Source organism: Phaseolus vulgaris, chromosome 1 (assembly GCF_000499845.2).
Source record: "Phaseolus vulgaris cultivar G19833 chromosome 1, P. vulgaris v2.0, whole genome shotgun sequence".
Taxonomy (NCBI): Eukaryota; Viridiplantae; Streptophyta; class Magnoliopsida; order Fabales; family Fabaceae; genus Phaseolus; species Phaseolus vulgaris.
The window spans coordinates 4,826,331-4,839,387 of NC_023759.2; the positions used below are offsets into that span (position 1 = coordinate 4,826,331).

Consider the following 13,057-nt stretch of genomic DNA (forward strand, 5'->3'; position numbering starts at 1 on the left):
TTACCCTTTTGTTGATTTGTGGTGTTAAGTAAATAACTAGTAGGTGCTATGTCTCTTTTTTGGGTCCAGTACAGGTGGTATCTATATTCTGGATCATATCAGTTACAACTATAACAATTCTTAGGGGTTTATATTTTTGGTATTTATTGGTTTTGCTTTACCGCAACTAGTGTAGTATTGGCTGATTATAATGCATATGGGTGGTTTACATGCCTTGCCTTTAGAAGGTCTTGACACACACTCAATGTTTAAGTGTGCCTATAAAATGATCATTTTTTGTCCGATTGCAAGGACTTTTATGTGGATTTTTTGCATATTTCTGCAGGTCTAACATTGATGCAGTGTAGTGGTATGAAAGGTGCACGGTCTGTTGTTTGTTAAGGGAAGCTTTTTGGTGTTTAGATGTTTTTTTTAGCTGCATAAAGTGCTGCAAAACCATGCAGTAATAGCCGAATAACTAAGAAATCTAGCAACCTTTTTTAGATGAAGTTTGTCTCTATTTGGATTGTGGATATATACAAAAGTTATGACCCCAAATATTCTATGAATGAGGCCATTTGGGATCTTCTTAAAGTGAGTGAAATATTTTTTAGAGTTTCTCAAAGTGTTCCTAGTAGGTTTTTCAACCTTTTTAATATTGAATCCTACCTCTGTTGATTTTGGATTAGACATTATGGAGATGCAAATCAGCAACTTACTGTGTAATAGGTGATTTTACAAAGAAGAGAAAACAACAATAAAGACTGTTACAATAAGTGCATCAATTAAGGTTGCACTCTCTTGAAGGCCATAAGTGATAAAAACAGAGACAAGGGCTAGAACTCTAATACCTAATGAAAAAAATGTGCATTAAATGTCCTCAAATAAAGGAAATAATTTCCAGATATAAAGACTTTAAATCTGAAGCAAATCTACCCAATAAATTCCTAATTCCAATTCCCTAACTTTAGGATTTCTTACAAACAAATATAGATTTATTATCCAATCATTTTATATTTACCGTACAATCAATATGTAGTATTTATACCTTTATTTCAACATCTTTTTTAGTCAATTTGTGATTCTCCCAGATTGTGCTAAATCTCATATGGCAAGTATTGTGTGTAAGCACAAACTATATAAAATATAGTAAGATAATATAGATAAAAAGTTATGTATATATTAAAAGAATGATTTGAGAGAGAGTGTGTGAAAATTCATCCATTCTCTATATCAATTAATCACATTTTTAGTAAAAACCTATAAAAGTTTACTGTAAAAAAAATTATTCATGCAGTCTGTGATATTAGTACACTGTAAACACAAATAAAGGACATATAAAAGATTGACTATCCATGTCCACATGTCATGCACTCCAAAAATTATCTTACATAATGTGATTGGGTATTCTATTCATGAAATTAAAGAGTTTTAGCTATTTAGAATCTAACTTAGATCATGATTTGTTTTCTAGGATACCAAATTTGACTTATTTTAAAATTGATTTATTTTAATAATTTTTTTTTAATTATAATCAGATGAAACTGGAAACTGGACTGCCCGTTATTTGAGCTTATGAAATTGTAGGTTAAGCCCACACTTTTTTGTGTGGCAAACTTGTAGGCTAAGCCTACACTTCTTTAAACAAATAATATAAAATATATTTTGAAGGCTAAGTCCACACTAATTTGTAGCCAACATGAAGGCTTAGCACTCATTAGTTTAAAAATTGTGTGCCACTCACGTGGGTTAAGCCCACGCTTCTTTAAAAATGTGTGGATAGCTCGAAGGCTAAGCCCGCGCTCCTTTATACAAATATCATTTTATGTGGACAACACGTAGGCCAAACGCACGCTAGTTTAAAAATTGTGTCACCTCCTTATAGGCTTGGCCTACGCAGAAAAGACACCAATGCGTCGCACTCACCCGCCAATATTTTTACGTCGAGCACATTAGATTCGAAATTTCCATTAACGCTAAGCCCACGATAGTTACACTGTTGCGTCCATTTTTTTGTTGTTAGCGTCCATTTTTGGCCCATCCTAATAAACATATTTTTTGTAGTGGTTTCATTCTTGACCGACTTGTGTATTTAGGTGTTGGGAGGATATACCGGTTAAGGTTTCATCCTTAATCGACCTGTCTAATGAAGTTTATGCAACTCACTCCAGGCGGTTACTGTTGGTTGAAGCGGTAGTGTTTCAAAAATAATATAATTTATGGTAAGAAAAAGATTTTTTGTTAACTGTGTTGGCATTGGCAGATCAACTCAGGAAGAATATGTCAATAGGCATTGCTTTAAGATGAGTTTTTTCTTAGAGACTAGGGTAGGATGGGTACACTTGTATAAGTTGTGAAATCCTAGAATTGGGTAGACTGTTGCAGTAATATTTCTATCTGAATCTGGTTTTAGATGTTACAGTAAGTTTAGTTTGGGTAAGTTTTACCCACATTGATGGAAACCGTCCAACCTCACACAATCATATAATAAGGAAGATGAAGACCTAGAGGTTGTTTATTGATTTAATTGCAAATATGGGTCTAATTGAGCTTTTGTTTATTTTTCTAGGCCCAATCAAGAGGACAACTCTAGGTTGAAGAAATATACAAACATATTCAAGAAGACCTCTAACTCATCAAAACATAAACAACTAGAAGAGGCCCAAGCACAAGCCCAAGTGCAATCCCAACAACTAGAAGATCAAGGCCCACAACTAGGTTTATGGTAAAGGAGATACAAGAGGACTGGGATGCTGCTACTGATGGCAGAGAAACATTTCACTACATGTTTGAAGAAGCCTAGATCCTAGTTTAAATAGTGTAGAGAAGATTTTAATTTCTTGTAAAAAATTAGACTAGGAACTTTATTTGTAATTTTTCCTTAGATGAAACTTGGCACCTAAACACCAACCTAGGTTAAATTAGGGTTTCTAAAACACCTAATCTAACCAAGGCCAGTTATGATTAAGCCATGGAGAAGAGTACACATTTTCCACATGTTCCATATGGTACATGGTTTAAACGTTTTCCATCACATGTTAAATATGCTTCATGTGCTCCATGTGCTAAAATCAAATTAGGCGCCAATTTCAAAATTCATTTCATTTGAAATTTCCCACCATTTCTACTTGTTCAAATCCAACCCTCTCATGCTATATAAAGAGGTGCTTGGTTCATGTAATTTCAAGATTAATGAAGAGTGAATTGCTGCCAAAATTGTGCCAATTTCGCTCATTGTCTCCTACCTCCCTAGGATAGACACTTAGTCTTCATTTTTCACCTATTCCAAGTGAGATTGCCTCACCACTCACTCTCCACACCTAGCATGCATCTCCAAGGAAACCAAAACTCTACGTGAGCTCCTTGTTCATCTTCCTTCATTGATGCTTCCGCCATTCCTCCAAAGAAAACACAAATCAGATGAAGGCATACTCCATTACACATGTTGTTGTATGTTTTGTCTTTCTTCTTGATTCAGATTCTCATATAAGGGTTAGAACACCTCTAAAATGTATCTTTTTATTTATTTTAATTATTTTTGATAAAAAAAGATAAATACATATTGTGTTTAAGGCGGATAACTTCAAAATTTTAACAAAGAAAAATTGTGGGTATGTATATGGTAAAATTATTGATAAAAAAATATAAAATTAGATAATGATTATTTATTATGTTCTAACACTACAAGAAAACAGGCCATTAGCTTTCATATATTTGTGTGGGCCTAGTGTGGACGCATTTTTCGTCGGCCAAGACCACACAAAACCCATGCAAAATAGTTTTTTGTGGATTGTCCAACGCATAACAGACGCACGAAGAGTTTTTAAAAAAAATAATTTCATTTTATGTCGGTCGGTCAACGCTTAATTTAAGTTGTACGTCGCCCACACTTCTTGTAGAAAAAAAAATATTGCGCATCGACTAGCCGACAAAAAAGTTCATGTGCTTCTATGATGTTTTTGTCGAATTTTTGACCAATGAAATATCATATTTTTCTTGTAGTGTAATGAATTGAACTACTAGTAAAACAAAATCCTTTTACGACGTTAAACGATGTCGGTTTTGAACAAACAACATTAAGAAAATTAATTATAAAATTGTAAATATGCAACTGACAATAAATGTTAGAAAAATTTATGTAAAAAATATATACTATATTAGTTGCATACGTAATTGATTTAGTGTGTATTCTTTATATAGTTTTTTATATTTATAATTGATGTAGTACATGTATTCTTTTTAATATCAATTATTTTACCATTATACCTCTCACTTTAACACATATGGCTCCCTCATTTATTTCTCTCAATTTTATACCAATGTCGTCTCGGTTTGAAAGTCGAAGTGTAAGTATAAGCAAGATTTCTAATACGAATAATGATGAATCAAGAGATGAGATCTCCACTGTCAATTGAAAAGAGCAAAGGGGAATCCTGCAAGAAGAAAGAAAGGTAGTAGATGAAGAAGAAACTCAATTTTCTGGGTAAGAATAACCTAGAATAGTGAAGAACACCAAAAAGTGAAAAGATGAGAATCGTGTATTTTCATTACTTTTGGAATGTTCACATTACATGATATGAAAAAAAATTACAACAGAGAATAAAGATGGGTCAGGAAAACAAAATAGGGTCCAAAAGCCCAAAAAAAGAATACCGACCAAACAAGGTCCAAACAACAACACACAACACAATATAGTTATTTTCCTAAATCTATCAATAGATGAATCATTGGAGATATATTAAATATAAATAAAGTAAACACAAGCAGTAAAATGAACAATTTCACGTGTGTTTTTAATAGTAATAAAAATATTTCAAGAATACTAACTAAAATATATAAGTTGCATTTAAGTGATATCTTAAATTAGTAAGAATATAAAAATATTTTTTTATAAAAAAAAACAAATAAATAAATAGAGGTATTTCGGGGATACTTCAACCCTTATACAAAGCCACCCAAACCAATCAACAAACTCCTAATACAAACCAAACACATATCGCCTAACATTTATCTCATACAAATCAACAACTTAAGACACCAATTAGAATACGAGAAACTTATTCCATCGGCTTTGAAATTTTCCATGATCAAACCTTCAATTGTGCCTTTCAATATGATTTATCTTACCACTATTAAAGAGAAATAATAAATAGTGATAAAAAATCAGTCACTAAATTACCAAAATCGGTTACTATTTTAATTATTGACCAATATAGTGATCCACAAAAATCGATCATTAATGTCTTAAATGCATAGTGGTTAATTTAGTGACTAAAATTTGTAACTAGCATAAATTTGTCTTTTTTAGTTTCCATATGAACAATGACATTTTATTGTCATGTACTCAAAGATAAGAGACAACTTTTTTTATGAAAAAAATATTTGAGTAGAATTTTTTTTAGATTAAAGGATGATTGCAAATGCATTCTAGATCATAATCTATCAATAAATATTTACATGTAAAGATAACACTCGTCAAGAAATCATTGAAAGTGAATTCAAACAACCATATATATATAAAAGAAAATTATTAAATAGTAACTAAGAGATAAAAAAATAATTAGTTACTAATTTAGATACTATTTTATAAATTAAAAAATTATTGATATTTAAAGTAATTTCTATTATTAATAGAATTTTATAGGTATCTAACATTAGCTACCAAAGTTTTAACTACTAATTATTTTAGATTCTAAACTAGTCACTTTAATGACTATTTTTTTTTATAAAGGTTTTTGTGTTAGGCATCACTATGAAACTTGACATCTTAGTTAGGCTGACACTTCAAGTATCAACAATCATCTGCCACCACATGAAAAATATATTATTAAAAAACAGGAAAAAAAGAAAGAAAGAAAGGAAAAAGCAAATATGGAGGACTAGACCCAAACTCATATATAAAAATCCTAAGAAAAACGATACTTAGGTAATCTATACCTATTAATAAAGAATTATAAGAAATGACTAGATGGAAACTTATTATACCAATAAAATTGTTTTCTATGAATAAACACTAAGTTAGCAAGTTTGTCGGCACATGCATTTCCTTCACGAAAAATGTGAGAAATCATAAATCTGATTTGTCCACAGTAATCAAAGCAAGTGTTCCACATATTACGAATAATGCAAGGAACATTAGTCCTATCAGTAAATGCAGCACAAATCAAGGTAAAATCACATTCAAGTCATGAACTAGTAAGATCCATCTTTTTAGCTTTTGGAATGACATGTATAACTCTATAAAACTCAAGAACCAAAGCTTTAGAATCTAAAGAAATTCTAATTGGAAATTTGAATTTAGTTGAATTATTGTACGCAATAAAACTCTATAAATATTGAACATAATTACAAAATTAGTTTATCCATAAATTTGTATATTTTTGTTTTAGCTTATGTAGAAATTGATTTTATTTTTAGAAGGGTTTGTGGAGAAGTTTCTTTAGCCAAACCTATATGTATCCTAAATTATCCATTGATTCATTTTAGAAACTTTAGATCCATTCATGTGGTCATAAGTAGGTCACAACTTGCATGCACAGAAAAGCAAACTGGGCTTTGGGAAATGACTTTTTGGATGAGTGTGAAGGGAGCTGAGTAAGAGATGATGCACAAAATTAAAGAAATTAAGGTTTAGAAAGTGCATTTGAAAGAAAGAAAGAAAGAAAAAAGCATCTCAGACTGAGAGTGAACACCATGTTAGGGTTATTGATAACTCGTGTACGTGACAATCAAGGCTCAGCCAACCATGTTTCCGTTTGTCATTATCAGCATCATGTTTGTGTCGAGAACAAAAAACAAACACTTTAAACATCATTCCTTATTTGATTTTACTAAGTACCTATACACCTAATATTGTGGCCTAATATTGTTCAACTTGTACCTCTTATTTCAATATATTATATTCTATATTTGGCTAAAAAAACTAATAGAAGCATGAGTGTTTATGAACTTTATAATTTTAATGTAAATTATAGAAATGGAATTAACAACAATTTTTTTATTGAAGTGATTAAATTCGGAACGCAATTTTTTAAAACAATCTTATTCAATTAAAATTAAAATGCAAGTTAAAAGTCTTACACATTAGATAAGAATGAGTAATATATATAAAAAAATTACTTATTATTTTAAAAAATATAACCAAGTTGAAATTACATGCATCTGTAATTTAGGAAAAATATTTCCCTAATTAAAATAATTTATTTTAAATAAAATACTAAATGAAACACAACAAAAACAAATTAGTTGATTTTTTTTTTATAAAAATTCTCACATTAGGTATAATTGGGTATCATTGTGAAACTTAACATCTATACTATGTATTTTGGGTTTAGGTATCTTTATTTTTTGTTAAATTCAATAATTGATTGTGTTGTGAGATAATGAATATTTTAAATCATGATGTTCATTTAATTTATTGAATCTAAAGTTTGTCGTTAAACATAACAAAGCATACCAAAGAATAAAGGCATGCCAAAGAATAGTGACAATAAAATTTGAATTGAATCAATTCACATTTGAATTTAAAATTGAAAGGGAAAGAATGATAAGTTAAAAAATTGTTGCTTGAATTTAGTCAAATGGCTTTTTTTTACCTAAAAATGTATGGAATCCAATCCAACACATAAAGAAGAAGAGAAGATTGGAGAAGATAGTTGTGTTGTTTGTGGTACTTTCACGTGGAAGCTAAAGATATTTTATATTGATGGATTGAAAGTTTGTGATTTTGGAAAGCTTTAAAATGTGGACCTTTACACAGACACAGAGATCTCATAAAGAGATTTGGTTGTATGCATTGATTAGACAAGTAACAATATACTAACACCAAGTCATTGAGTTGTTTGCCCAATGACATTACTCTCTTTTAAATTCCCTAACTCACTCATTGCCCTTTAAGGTGGGGTTAGGACTTTTGCTAACCAAAGTTGCCAAAAATGACTTGAGAATATGGTAACAATAATTAGTGTTATATGTGTGTGCAAAAGCCAAAGTTATGTACCTAATCCAATCCTTTGGCTTAGAGATTAGATCCCCCATAATAATAATTATAATACTATTAATATTAATACTAATAATTAACTTCATCCCAAACACCACTATCAAGGGCATTAGAGGGAATCCACATCAACTTCCTCTTTTAATTGTCGGCCATTTTGTCTCTTCTGCCACACTATAGGACTCATCACATAGGATTTTTTTTTCTCCTACCTTCAAATTATTTTATTACATGGGGACCATTTCATGGTTACTTCTAAGTTGGTTGCAAAGAGAGCAACATCTTGGGAGAAAAGGAAAGTACTAGGTTATGTTAAAAATTAACTTATCTACTTGTAGGTATTAGAACGAAAGAATGAAAATAGAAATAAGAAAGTTTAACCATATGTTAAAAAAATGTTTACAAATTTATTAACTTAAAATATTAAAATGAAAATAATATTTTAAGATTTTTTAGGAGTTAATTTATGGTTTATTCATATTGAATCTGATATATTTATTCTATTAAAATACTCAAGGATAATATATATTTCATACATAAAAGTTAACATTAGGAAAGAATTGTTTTATAGTTAACTTGGTGAAAAGACTTAGATGAGTCCATATTTCACTTTGGGAAAAAGAGGAAGATAAGTAATCACAACTTAATTATATACAGATAATTATTTTATTTAGTTTTCTATTTTTTCATATATTTGTTCGAATGTTCAATAATCTTACATTACTTAGGAGTTAAGGTTAAGGACAATTTAGATACACATTTCTCATTCAATCCTATGATACTTAAGAAAAAAATCGTGACGGAACTCTGAACGTTAAAGCGGACAATATCTTGGATGCAGTAATTGACTTAGTGAGGTCATCTAAACAAACTTGATGTCGAAACAGTGACGTCGTTTGTGGGGATAAACGAGGTTCCAAAGACGAATTCTCCTTTTAATTTATCTACTTAAAAACATCTTGTTTTAATCTTTACACATATTATATAGTAGTAACTAAAATTAAGAAGAAAAAAAACAGAATGCATGAGAAAAAAAAATATTGATTAAAAAGAGAAGTTTCTATAACTACAATAACTAAATAATAATTAAAAATAATTATTATCAAATTTATCATATGTAATATTATTTTATTTGATAATTAAGATTTATGCACCGAAAAAAATAAATACCTAACCTGAATAAATCAATCTTAAGTCATGAGTCAACTTATATATAAGAGACTTTGACATCACCTTTAATCCTAAATCTTAAGACTTTGAGTTTGTTGGTATTTCTTTTTATATATTGTTTATCTGACTCATCTACATGGAAGGTAGAACTTCTCACTTCATTCTTGAATTTCTCACAAAGTTTATTGTTAATATAATTTTAATTATATATATAATTTAAATAACAATTAATGTAAAAACTCATAACTAAAAAGCATAACTGATTCTCTTTGATGGAAGGATTTGAAGGAGGTTTGGTCTCTTGACGAGTGGAAACATAATTTTGAGGATACTTTTTCTTGGGAGGTTGGGAGTGGGAGGGAGATAAGGTTTTGGGAGGATATATGGGTAGGTAACTTGTATCTCAATAATGCCTTTCCGAGACTTTTCACCATCAACTCCAACAAGGATTTGTCCATTTGGCATGCGGGGGAGAGGTCACTAGTGGAAGTGGAAGATCGAATGGAGAAGGAATATGTTAGAATGGGAACGGATTCAAGAACAACACTTGATGCAAGTCTTGGGGGATCAAAGGGTAAAGTTGGAAAAGGAGGATTCTTGGGTTTGGAAAGACAAATGGTCAACAGTGTTCGCGGTAAAATCAGCATACAAAATTCTTAATGATGATGTTCATGGGATTGAAAGGGAGTTGTATGGAGATTTTTGGGGGTTGAAGGCACAACCATCTTCACAACTCACAGCATGAAGGGTTCTGGAAGACAAAATAGCGTCTAAAGCAAACTTGGTTAGAAGGGGTTATGCATGAATACCATTATGTGTTGTCTGTGCGGGGAGGAAGAGGAAACCACGTCCCATCTTTTCTGCACATGTAGAGTAGCTTGGCTCGTGTGGTCTAAGTGTTACGAATGGAAGTGATTGACAACGACGGATCATAGGGAGCCAAAAAAACCATTTTAAAAGCTTCAGGATGAGTGGTGTCAAGGAAAGTGTTAATCAGATTTAAAACGGCGTGTGGATAGCAGTTGTAGGTAGGAGAACTGTGGTCACATAGGAACAAGAGGATTTTCAGAGGAGGCAGGGTAGATCACATTGAAATTTTCACTATGGCACAAATGAAGACTTGGTCTTGGATTACGTCTAAAACGCGCGCGGTGTAAATTTTTCATACTCAGATTGGTGTCTTTAGCCTTTGATTTGTATGAGGTCAATTAATGATCCTAGAAGATAGTTGTGTCTGCTTGTAAGTTTTTCAGTTTTTGTTAAGAGGTTAGAAGATTAAATCTTCATAGAGATCTTTAATATAAGGGTTGAGGTATCTTTAAAATACTTTTTATTTATTCATTCGTTTTTTTTTAAAAAAAAAAAACCTAATTGATTGATGACAACGTTGGGAAAAAAGAAAAAGGGATAATATAAGAAGCAAACGGATGGAAAAACATATATGCAAAGGGACAATCCTGCAACAACTGGGGGACACAGTGTCTTTATTGATGGACTTTCAAGTACTTATGAAAGTATTGTTTGGTGACTTTGGAATATGAGGACCATGTTTGGTTTTGTCTCCTAAGTGAATGAGTTTGATTGGTGCGCGTGATCCTATCACTCCGTAATTTTCTTCATCTCCTTATTCTGCCCTAACCCAAACTTCAAAAGCTAACTTATCACTGTTTTCCAATACCAACAAACCATGTTCCCATAACAGCATCTTGTGAACATTGTTTTGAATCTTGAGATTTTTCTTAACTCCAATGAGTCCTTGGAACCTAACTAATCTATGTTTTTTTGCAATCATAAAAAGAAAACAATTTGTGATGAGCATATAACAGTGACAGAGGTTCACACAACTCCATGGCCTACTGTACTAAAGCACAAAACAATTGGATGTGAGTCTACACATCCAACCACATGGGTTGTGCACAGGACTTCCAAACAAAGTCAAAAAGGAAGAAACCCTATCAATTTTCCTCCTGAAAAACGATGCTACAACCATTGAAGAGAATTTCTTTCCTGTTTCCTTTTAATTAGTCTTATTATAAATTTTAATTAATAATGGCAAACATGTTTATAATGTAACGTTTGTTTTTTCTCGTTTTATCTTATAAAACCACAAACACTTCATTTTATAATGGTTAGAAAAATGATATTTGTGGACCCCTTTTGAGTGCAAGAGGTGAAGAAAAGAGAGAAATAGGAGACAAAAAGAACAACAAAACAAAAAATGAATGATGTATCAAGTAACGTGATATAATAAAAAAATACAGAAAAAATAGGGTGAAAGAGATATGAAAAATACTATATAGATGTAGAAACATCATTGTATGTTGTAATGTTTATTTGAAATCTATATGTTGGATAATAATCTAAACGAAGAATTTGTCTGTTTTTAGAGATTAGTTTATTTAAGTGATGCGTGATTGGTTTTGTTGAAATTAAAAAGAAAAATCATAATTGATATGGAATTAATCATAGTATGCACATTTGTAATCAAATATCACCTAGTGTGCATGACAGTGTGTAGACATAAAAAAATAAAAGCAAAAAGCAAGTGTCTCTCTCCAATATATACTACTTTTATTCATATAGTGTGAAGAATCAAGAAATTGAAATTCCTTAACCAACCAAACAAGGGGACTGGAAAGTACTCTGCAATGGAAGGAATAAGCAAGAAGGAGGCATACTTTTGTGACAGACCAAGCATGTTCTCTTCTGCTCCGGAGGCACCACCTAGTCCAAGTACTCCACTTCAGCATCCACATGAAAAGAAACAGGTATCTGTTGAGGAAGAAGAGGAAGAAAATAAGGAGTCAAAGCATGCTACCATAGTGGATCTAAATGTTTCAGGTGATGATTCTTGTACTGCAGAAGGACTAGAACTCAACCTCATAACCTGTTTGGATGTGGGGTCATCATCCAATGCCAATTCTTCATCAGAAGCCCCTCTTGGTTCTGATGCTGCTGAGCCAAGAGTGTTCTCTTGCAACTACTGCCACAGAAAGTTCTACAGTTCACAAGCACTAGGGGGCCACCAAAATGCACACAAGAGGGAGAGGTCAATAGCAAAGAGAGGGCACAGGTTTGGATCACAGATAATGGCCTTTGGCCTTCCCTTATTGCATAATAACAACCACTTTGCAAGCATGGCTTCTCTACCCCTTTATGGTGCTAGCAATAATAGAGGAGGAGCTCTTGGAATTCAAGCACACTCTATGATCCAAAAGCCTTCTCATCATCATGTGAGTGGATTTGGAAACTCTTATGCACACCATCACAGTTGGTCAAGACCCATCATTGAACAACAACCTGGAATAGCAAAACTAGCTGTGGCTGATTTTCACAGAACAAAATCAGCATTTTCATCATCACAAACAAGTGTTGGTAGGTTTGAAATGGTTAATACCATGATGAATTCTTCAGCCAAAAAGGAGATCAGTGGATTTGTGGCTAGAGCTGAACCTCGTTTGAAGAGTAATAATCAAGAAGAAATGAAGCACCTTGATTTATCCCTCAAGCTCTAAACCAAAGTTTACCACCACAGCAATTTTAGCTGCAACTTCAAGATTTTTGAACTCTCAGCAACCGCATCATGGTCACAATGACTACATCGGTGGTTAAATTTGTCTACAATTTCAAGATCCATACCACGACTCTGAACATTATTGGCTTGGCTTACTTTTATATATATATATATATATATAGTCTTTGCATCGATGAGGATGAGTAATAGTAGATTAGCATAGTTAAGATTTTTCCAATCTTATTTTTCCCCCATTGTGAAATAACATTTGTGTAAATTTGTTTATGGGAGGATCAAATTTCTTTTCTTGTAAATGACTTCAGAATCATTCAACTCCACTTAGGTGCTTTTATTGAGTTGAAATTTTAAAGTTTGTTGATGAGTCCTTTTCTTCCCCA

General features: G+C 31.8%; 1 protein-coding gene across 1 annotated transcript; it reads left to right on the top strand.

The window, feature by feature from the left end:
- The first annotated feature begins 11,584 nt into the window (after positions 1-11,584).
- Positions 11,585-13,057, top strand: LOC137813283 (zinc finger protein 1). Its single transcript, XM_068615398.1, has one exon. It carries the CDS (start codon positions 11,794-11,796, stop codon positions 12,658-12,660), a length of 867 nt encoding a protein of 288 aa, XP_068471499.1. The 5' UTR covers positions 11,585-11,793; the 3' UTR covers positions 12,661-13,057.